At 51.2% G+C, this 9,074-nt stretch overlaps 1 protein-coding gene across 2 annotated transcripts in view; it reads left to right on the top strand.

Moving 5' to 3' along the window:
• The first annotated feature begins 1,574 nt into the window (after window positions 1–1,574).
• Window positions 1,575–9,074, top strand: part of Rabggta (Rab geranylgeranyltransferase subunit alpha) — an 8,623-nt gene continuing 1,123 nt past the window's right edge. Inside the window, exons 1-17 of one of the 2 annotated variants that reach the window (XM_010626951.3) lie at window positions 1,575–1,634; window positions 2,941–3,100; window positions 4,195–4,246; window positions 4,465–4,575; window positions 4,952–5,076; window positions 5,255–5,442; window positions 5,685–5,888; window positions 6,219–6,302; window positions 6,381–6,463; window positions 6,555–6,656; window positions 6,763–6,868; window positions 6,945–6,996; window positions 7,147–7,235; window positions 7,383–7,471; window positions 7,564–7,680; window positions 8,377–8,490; window positions 8,729–8,816. In XM_010626951.3, the coding sequence (XP_010625253.1) occupies window positions 4,244–4,246; window positions 4,465–4,575; window positions 4,952–5,076; window positions 5,255–5,442; window positions 5,685–5,888; window positions 6,219–6,302; window positions 6,381–6,463; window positions 6,555–6,656; window positions 6,763–6,868; window positions 6,945–6,996; window positions 7,147–7,235; window positions 7,383–7,471; window positions 7,564–7,680; window positions 8,377–8,490; window positions 8,729–8,816 (1,555 nt within the window). In that variant the 5' untranslated portion in view covers window positions 1,575–1,634; window positions 2,941–3,100; window positions 4,195–4,243. Of the gene's footprint in view, window positions 1,635–2,940; window positions 3,101–3,826; window positions 3,873–4,194; window positions 4,247–4,464; window positions 4,576–4,951; window positions 5,077–5,254; window positions 5,443–5,684; window positions 5,889–6,218; window positions 6,303–6,380; window positions 6,464–6,554; window positions 6,657–6,762; window positions 6,869–6,944; window positions 6,997–7,146; window positions 7,236–7,382; window positions 7,472–7,563; window positions 7,681–8,376; window positions 8,491–8,728; window positions 8,817–9,074 lie in introns of those variants that run through there. The other variant, XM_010626950.3, reaches the window with a different exon arrangement.

Here is a 9,074-nt window from a genome sequence, read left to right as displayed (position 1 = left end):
CAGCCTCTAAGAGTGCTGGGATTACAGGCTTACAACATCATGCCTGGCAATTTAATTCTTCTGAACCTCAGTTTCCTTGAATGTTGGTCATAAAGACTAAAAATAGTGATGATGTTTATTATTGCTACCATTACTATTTCCTGAGCCCTTACTAGATGCAGTTATCATTCTAAACAGTTTACAGAAATTGTTTAATCTTAACTTCAACTCAAGCAGCTAGACAATGTATTTGCTATGTTGCTACTGAAGAACCTGAGACACAGAGGCATCTCAACACAGGTTGAGTAATTTGCCTCCCAAGTCACAGAGTAAGTAAGAGGCTGGACCTGAATTTGTACCAGGCAGTCACCTCTGGTTCCTCATCCTCTACTGTTGCTTCCCATGTATGGTGTTGGGTGGGCACTCACACCTCATCTGCACAGTGCTTCCATCACAGCACCTGGCACAAAGGCATCCAATAAACAGGTAACTCTCCCTCCCTTGGAATTCAAGTGCACATGTCCAGGAAGAGTGGCTGTTTTCCTCTGTTGGAGTAACTGGAACTCTCCAGAGCTCTGTCCCATCTCACAGATCTTCTGGCCCTACACTTTCTTTTTTTATTTTTCTTTTTGGTACTGGGGATTGAACTCAAGATGTTGTACTTGCCAGGCAGGTGCAGCACCACTGAGCTACACCTCTGGCCCCTGGGCCTGTACTTTCTCTGGGTGACTTCATCCAGACTCATGTTTTTAATTACTACCTGTAAGCTGATGACACCCAAATTTGCATCTGTAGCATAGATGTCTCATAAACTGTAATAATAATAATAACTATATATCACATATTCAGAAACCTGTTGGATATCACCTGGGTGTCACAGAGATACCTCAAACTCCAGGAGTCAAAACATACCACTGTTGGAGCTGGGGATCTACCTCAGTGGCACCACATCTTACCTCGCAATTTCAAAGTCCTGAGTTCGACTTCTTACTTGCTCTTAGATAACTCCCCATTCCTGACGCCACTAAAACTTTTTCAGTTTTCTCCATCTCTATTTTGTCCCTTCTATGATCAGTTCATCCTCTGTGTTGCTGAGTAAGTCCTTTTTAACATGGAGATTTGATGTCACATCTCTGCCTAAAGTCCCTCAGTGGTTCTGACAGCTTTTCAGGACATAATTTTGTTTTGTTTTGTTTTGTTTTTGGTACCAGGAATTGAACTCGGGACCTTGTGCTTGTAAGGCAAGTGGCAGTACCACGGAGCTAAATCCCCAGGCCCAGGACAGAATTTGAATCTCTTAGTTTAGTACATCAGGCTCTTCCTGCCTCCTGGCCTGTGTCCTGCCCGACCCTATAAAACCCTCCATCACACCTACAGAACTTCATGCAGGTTCCCAAACACGGGAACCTGCTCCCTCTTCTTGGCACTCTAAACCTCTCTCTTGCAATGTTGACTCCTGCTCACCTTTCTACCCCACTTTGGCACTGCAGAGTAAACCCAGAACCTCGATCATGCTAGACAACACACTATTATTGCTGCAGTGGGAACAGCCCTCTGTTTGTCTTTAGCACAGGTGTTGTCCAACGTGCCCCAGTCTGATATGGTAGACCTGCATATGTGCTGCCCAAGACAGTGCTTCTTTCTCTGTACCCATGGTAAGTCTTGGCTACTGTGCCAGCATCCTCAGTTGGATTGAAATTTCCTGGAGAACAGGAACCGTATTTTGGCCTTGCCTCTCTAATACCTAGCCTCAGTTCTTAATAGGTTTTTTTTGGGGGGATAGTTATTTGAATGAATGAACAAAACATCACATAGCAAGGGCTGGCTTGGCTTGTTTAATGGTGAGTTTGGTCAATATTTAGAGATTAAGAGGATATGCATGTGGCCTGGACCAGTTTAGAGGGATTGTCTACTGTTGGAGCCTTCGAGAAGTTCAAGGGTCCAGTAGGAAAGAGACTGTGTGTGTGTGTGTGTGTACGTGTGTGATTTTATAACTAATTAATTTTTAAATAGAGCCTCTATATGTAGTCCGGGCTGGTCTTTAACTTGCTACATAACCCAGGCTGGCCACAAACTCCTGGATTTAAGTGATACCCCTGCCTCAGTCTCCTAAGTAGCTGTGACTACTGGTATACATCACTGCACTTGGCTGTGTGATCTTATTGTGAAATGTGTGTCCATGTTGCATGTGTATATTTAAAACTCACATTTGGGCTGGGGATTTAGTTCAGTGGTTCTGCCACCTACCTTGCAAGCACAAAGTCCCAAGTTTGATACCTGGTACAAAAAAAAAATTATGGCTTTAAAATTTTATGTTTTCTCCAAACCTCCGGCTCTGAAAATATATTTGAATTCCCCCTATGTACCCCGTCCTTCCCTAGGTCCTGTAATAAGTTTCAGAGTAAAGGTACAAGATCCCAATGATGAATGTAACTGTACTGTATACCTAAAATGTACCAATAAACTCAATGAAAGAAAAAAATAAGTTACAGAAGCCCCTAACCCTAACAAGTAACAGGGATCCCTAATCCCCAGGATCTGTTAGGGAAGTGAGCCACACAGCAGGATGTGAGCAGCAGGTGAGCAAGTAAAGCTTCATCTGTATTTACAGCTGTTTCTCATGGCTTATGTCACTGCCTGAGCTCCACCTTCTATGAGATCAGTGACAGCATTAGATTCTCACAAGCACAAGGTCCTAAATTCAATCCCCGGTACCAAAAAGCAAACAAAAAAAAATTATCAACTTGTTTGTGCAATAAACCAGTTGAATCATCTTTGCCCATGCTAGATGATCAAGGGCTTGAGGTTGCAAATGACAGTGGTTTTAAAAGTGTGTTTGAGACAACTTCAAATCTGAACACATTCTAGATTAAAGCCAAAGCAGAATATCCTGAGATTTTCCACAAAACACTCTAAAGCCTGCTTCCGTTTTCAACAACCTTTTTGGTTTTTTTGTACCAGGGATCAAACTCAGGTCCTTGCGCTTGCGAGGCAGGCAGCGGAACCACTGAGCCAAATCCCCAGCCCTCCGACGTCTTATCTTTTTGAAGCGGGATATTTCTGCTTGACAACAACCAAAATGAGATTACGACGTAGGCTGGCCACAAGCAACATGCTTCAGGTGTGTCTCCCACCCACCCCCATATGGGTCCGTCCAGTTTCAGAAAAACAAGCTCCTGGCTCCCACCGAGTCTGCATTATGGAGAGTTGTGTAATTACTTTTATTATATATTACAATGTAATACTAATAGAAATAAAGTGTACAATAAACATAATGAGCTTGAACCACCCTGAAACTATCCATCGCCTCATCAAGGGCTGTGAAAAATAGTCTTCCACAAAACTGGTCCCTGGTGTCAAAAATAGGTTGGGAATCGCTGCCTCCAACTTCAACTCAAATTGAACCGAGACTCAGAAATGTTCGTGCTCTCCCAGGAACAGTATGTACAGTGAAAAGCATTGAGCAATGGGATCTGGAGGTTGCTAGAGTTCAGAGACAAGGAAGTAAGTAACTAGCGTCAAAGCTATAGAGGACAGAGAGTATAGATCTGATAACTGGGAGGTGGCCAGTGTGGCCAGAGGAAGGTCAGTGGAGTAGTGAGGGTACAGGTTTCCGCTGTTGCAGAACCTTCTTCAGCTAGACTGCAGTTTGAGTTGCTAACTGGAATAGCCGCTCCAGCTCATTTTACCGCGCCGCAACTGTCGCGCGTGCGCAGTAGCACAGGGGACGGCTTTACTCGCCTCCCCAGCCGGCCTACTGCACAGCTGGCACTTCCCCAGGCCTGCAGAGGGCGCTGCGTCTCAGTAAGCTGGGGCGTGGAACCGCTCTAGCTAGCGGCCAGGCTCGGTGGCGGGCGCCCCAGCTTTGCTTCGCGTACCTCCTCCCAGCGCAGGTGGGTCCGCCCGCGGACGAGGTGGGGGGGTTCCCGGCAGCCGTGGGGCTGACAGGCAACAGCAGCCTTCCGAGAGCAGAGCATTTAGTGTCGCCCAGGTGCCCCGGCTCGGATTGTGGCCCCGGCTGACCGGGCGATGGGAGGGGCTTTGCGGGTGGAGGTCCCAGTATTGGTGAGCGCCTCCTCATGGACGCGCGACGCCTGTGCCCCAGAACCTCTTTACACCCCAGGGGGTCCCAACACAGGCCCGCGTGCGACTTCCGGAACACCTGGGGGTGGAGCTTGTGGGGCGGGGTCTCGTGATTGACACCTCTCTCCGCAGACTTGATACCACTGGACCCCTCCCCTTTCCTGAACACAGAGCCGGCACCATGGTGAGAACCCAGCCCCTCACCTCTGCTTGCCCACGCCCTTTCCTACCTCGATACTGTGCCTCCTTCACTCAGTACGAATCTGGGGCTCCCCATTGTGCCTGTGCGTGTGTGTGTGTGTGTGTGTGCACACGCACGCCCGCGTGCGCGCACACAGAGGTTCTGCAGGTCTGCTTCTGCAAAGCAGCCTGCCTGCATTCTTCCGATCCCCCTATCCCTAGCACGGGCGCCTGAAGGTGAAGACGTCAGAAGAGCAAGCAGAGGCCAAAAGATTGGAACGGGAGCAGAAGCTGAAGCTCTACCAGTCAGCCACCCAAGCCGTCTTCCAGAAGGTGGGGGCCCTTAGAGTTGTTGCCCCACCCTAAATGACTCCCTTGGTATAGCCCAGAGCCAAGAGTTGGACCCTACCGTCAAACTGCCTAGATACAAATCTGGATTGTATACTTACTAGCTGTGTGACCTTGACCAAGTTGCTGAATCACTTTGGGCCTCAGTTTGCTTATCTGTCAAGAAGAGCTAATGATCACATCCACTGCAAAATGGTATTATGGAGATTAAATGAGAGAATACCTGAAAGGCAAAAAGTGCTTTCTGTAGTCTGTTGTACATTGTGGAATTCACAACATATTGGATAGATCTAAGTTTATGTCATTTAGGCCTGTGATGGGAGAATGTTATGCTCTATGACCCTGCAACCTGTCTTCTCAGCGCCAAGCTGGTGAGCTGGATGAGTCAGTATTGGAACTAACAAGCCAGATTTTGGGAGCCAACCCTGATTTTGCCACCCTCTGGAACTGCCGGCGAGAGGTGCTCCAGCAACTGGAGGCCCAGAAGTGCGTAGGGGTTCAGGGACCACCCTTGCCTTGCCCCTGCTGTGCCTGGGTCCAGTGTTGGAAGAATGGGCAGCCAAGGGCAGAGAGAGATAGGGTGGAAGGGGAGTGGGTACAGAAAGTGATGGGTGAGCCGAGCTGAGTGTTGGAGGCTCTGAACCCCCTTTCCTTCTGGGCTCAGGTCTCCAGAGGAGTTGGCTGCTCTGGTAAAGGCAGAACTGGTCTTCCTCGAGAGCTGCCTGCGTGTGAACCCTAAGTCCTATGGGACCTGGCACCACCGCTGCTGGCTGCTAGGCCGACTGCCTGAGCCCAACTGGGCCCGAGAGCTGGAGCTATGTGCTCGCTTCCTTGAGGTGGATGAGCGGAACTGTATGTGCCCGAGATCCTGTCCCCATATCCCTCATATGCCCATATCCTGGTACTGGGGCCTCAGGAAGAACCAGTGTGGGAAGGGGTGGCCCAGATGGGCCAGATTGTGCTGGTGCAGAAAGGGATGATTCTGTCAAATCAAATGCATCAGATGTTTGTAGGGGATCTCAGGAAATGTGGAATATCAGTGAGGTAGTTCATCTTTGCCCTGTTCTGAGATGTGCTGTCACCCCTCCCTCCAGTTCATTGCTGGGACTATCGGCGGTTTGTGGCTGCACAGGCGGCTGTGCCCCCTGCAGAGGAATTAGCCTTCACTGACAGTCTCATCACCCGAAACTTTTCCAACTATTCTTCCTGGCATTACCGATCCTGCCTCTTGCCCCAGCTGCACCCCCAGCCAGACTCGGGCCCACAGGGGCGCCTCCCTGAAGATGTGCTGCTCAAAGGTAAGCAAGGCCTGGAGTCCAGGAGAGGACTCTGCAGTGCCACCCTTCCAGCCCTGTGGTGCCTACCTGGCCCTATTACTGAATCTGCAACTTGGCTTTACTGAACATTTAATTCATGCCTATCTTCGTGGGTACATCAGATTCAGGTCTGTTTGCAAGGATCTCAGCTGTCTGATGAGGAAAATAAAACTGACATGTGCAGCCCCTGTGCAAGGCCAGGAATAAATGAGACTAAGGGCTGGAGGTACTTGAGAATCAGCTGGGTCGTTTGGTTGGCCAGAAACCCAGAAGCATGCTGACCAGAGAGCCCTTTTCTCCTGGCCTTTGCAGAGCTGGAGTTGGTACAGAATGCCTTCTTCACTGACCCCAATGATCAGAGCGCCTGGTTCTATCACCGCTGGCTCCTGGGCCGAGGTAAGCAATGGGGGAGGAAGCTGGGTATTTGGGGGTTGGAAGGAATGGACGATTTAAGGAGACCTGTGTCCCCTCTAGCTGACCCCCAGGATGCTCTGCGGTGCCTGCATGTGAGCCGGGATGAGGCCTGTCTGACTATCTCCTTCTCTCGGCCCCTGCTAGTGAGTCTCATGGCTTTTGCTGAAAAGCATCATGGGGTTGTGGGCCTGGGGCTGTAACAGCTGATGGGTCTGTCTTTGTGCCTTGTGCCAGGTGGGCTCTGGGACAGAGACCTTGCTGCTCATGGCTGATGAGTCACCCCTAATCGTGGAGTGGAGGACCCCAGATGGCAGGAACCGGCCCAGCCATGTCTGGATATCCCAGGATTCATGAGGCAGAAATGAGGGCCTGGGGTCGGAACAGGGTGGGACAGTCAGAAAAGTGGTGAGGCCGGGGCATTTCCTTGACCCAGTGCTCCCAGCTTTGTGACCTGCCTGCTGCCTCCCTCAACGACCAGTTGCCCCAACATACATTTCGTGTCACTTGGACAGCAGGGGATGCCCAGAAGGAGTGTGTGCTTTTCAAAGGTGAAGCAACCTGCAGTCCCCACCCCTGCGGCAGCCCCCACACCCCTCTCCGCCTACTACCTGCCCTTTCCCTTAGGCCGCCAGGAGGCCTGGTGCCGGGACTCAGCCACTGATGAGCAGCTGTTCAGGTGATGACAGGGAAGCACAAGGAGAGAGGCTCAGACTGGGCATCAGGCAATCAGGGTGGGAGGCTTGGGCCTGGGGAACATGGTCTCAGAATGAATGCTGAGGATGACCTAGACGCCAGGGCCACGGTCATCACCATCTCCCTACCTCAGGTGTGAGCTGTCAGTGGAAAAGTCCACAGTGCTGCAGTCTGAGCTCAAATCCTGTAAGGAGCTGCAGGAGCTGGAGCCTGAGAATAAATGTAAGGTTCATTCCCTGAAAGGCTGCTCCCCACGATCCCTCTTAAGGAAGCCCTCTCCAAGGCAGTCCCTTGAGAGCAGTAAGGATCTCACCAGGATGGGAGCAGAGGAGGATCCCAGAGATGACCTCAATTCCTGCCCTCCCTCAGGGTGCCTACTCACCATCATCCTGCTGATGCGGGCGCTGGACCCACTCCTGTATGAGAAGGAGACATTGCAGTACTTCCAGACCCTCAAGGCAAGTTGGGCCTATGGGAACAGCCCAGGGGAGTCCAAGGAGGCAAGAGGAAGGCCGCTGACATATGCAGCTGCCCGGCCCATCCCCTGCAGGCCGTGGACCCCATGCGAGCTGCCTACCTGGACGATCTGCGCAGCAAGTTCTTGCTGGAGAACAGTGTGCTCAAGATGGAATATGCAGAGGTGCGCGTGCTTCATCTGGCTCACAAGGTATGGCCTACTCTGCGTGTCTTCCCCTAGGCCCTTGCTACTGGTCTCCTCAGGTACCTCCCAACTGGGTTACATCCATCACCTTCCCTCCAGCCTGCTTCTCCTCTAGGCTTTACTTTCTGACACTTGGCCCATCATTCTTCTTGTCCCCCAGCTTCAAGTCCTAAGTCACCAGGGCCTCCTCATGCTGCCTCAATGGGCTGGTCACATCTTCTTTCTTCAGAGTTTCCCTTCACCCACTCCTGCCACATTCCCATGTCTCTTCATGGAGCATGTATCCCAAAATCTAAAGCCCAAATTGTTTCTGGAAATTTCCTATAAGCTTTCCAGGCTCCTCTTTTCCTGTTTCTAGTCCTTCCCAGGCAGTCTTCCCACCACACCGGCTTTCCCATGTCACTGCAGTCCACCTCTGCTCCTGATGGCTATCTCCTGACTTCCCACTCTGGTTCACCTGAGCACCTGTCACTGTCCTCTGTCATGTCCCTCTCCAGGCTGCCTCCTCCCCACTCCCACTGGCCCCCTGCCCGCCCCCGGCACTCCCTGTCTGTCCCATGTCTCTGGCTTATGGAATGTACTGCTGAAGGCTATAAGCTTTCCACCTGCTGCCATCCCCTCCCCAGTGTCCTGTGTGGTCACAGAGGGAAGTGGCTGAAGACCTAGATCTTGCCAAGTGTCTCATCTCCCTCCCACTCCTAGGATCTGACAGTGCTCTGCCATCTGGAACAGCTGCTCTTGGTCACCCATCTTGACCTGTCACACAATCGTCTCCGAACCCTGCCCCCGGCCCTGGCTGCTCTGCGCTGCCTTCAGGTAAAACACTTGTTCCTCCATTGCTGTCCTGGGTGGTCCTTTCCCCTTCCTCCACCTCAGAAGTCTGCCCACCCAACAGAGATGTCCAGGACCTCTCAGCCCTTGCCCCTTTAACCCTCAGCCTGACCCCTTCTATGCACCGTAAGCTGATCACCCTGGGCTCCCCTATTACTTGTACCAATCCCAGGCTGACAGCTGCCTGCTTGGCCTTGTGTCTCTCTGACTCTCTGCTCCCCAGGTGCTCCAGGCCAGTGACAATTCCATAGAGTCCCTGGACAGCGTCGCTAACCTGCCCCAACTACAGGAGCTGTCACTGTGCAACAACCGTATCCTTCCTCCTGGCTGCCTTGCAGACAGCACAGAGTGAAGTGACTGCTGCACAGGGACAAACTGCAGACACAGCCAGAGTTCCACCTTGAAGCAGGGAGGGAGACTGGGGTTCTGGCATCATGAGCCAGGGGAAATGATAGCCTGGGGCTCCTTGGGGCTGTCATTAACTTGAACTGGTGGAGTTTTGTAGAGTGACTTCCAGAGTTCACAAATGGGCAAACTGTATCAGGAAGTTTCTTTTTTTTTTTTTTTTT

Source organism: Fukomys damarensis, unplaced genomic scaffold, assembly GCF_012274545.1.
Source record: "Fukomys damarensis isolate Sample0158 unplaced genomic scaffold, DMR_v1.0_HiC HiC_scaffold_17, whole genome shotgun sequence".
NCBI classification, from domain to species: domain Eukaryota; kingdom Metazoa; phylum Chordata; class Mammalia; order Rodentia; family Bathyergidae; genus Fukomys; species Fukomys damarensis.
Note: the sequence above shows the minus strand (reverse complement) of the source record. Positions and strands in the feature narration are given on the sequence as shown.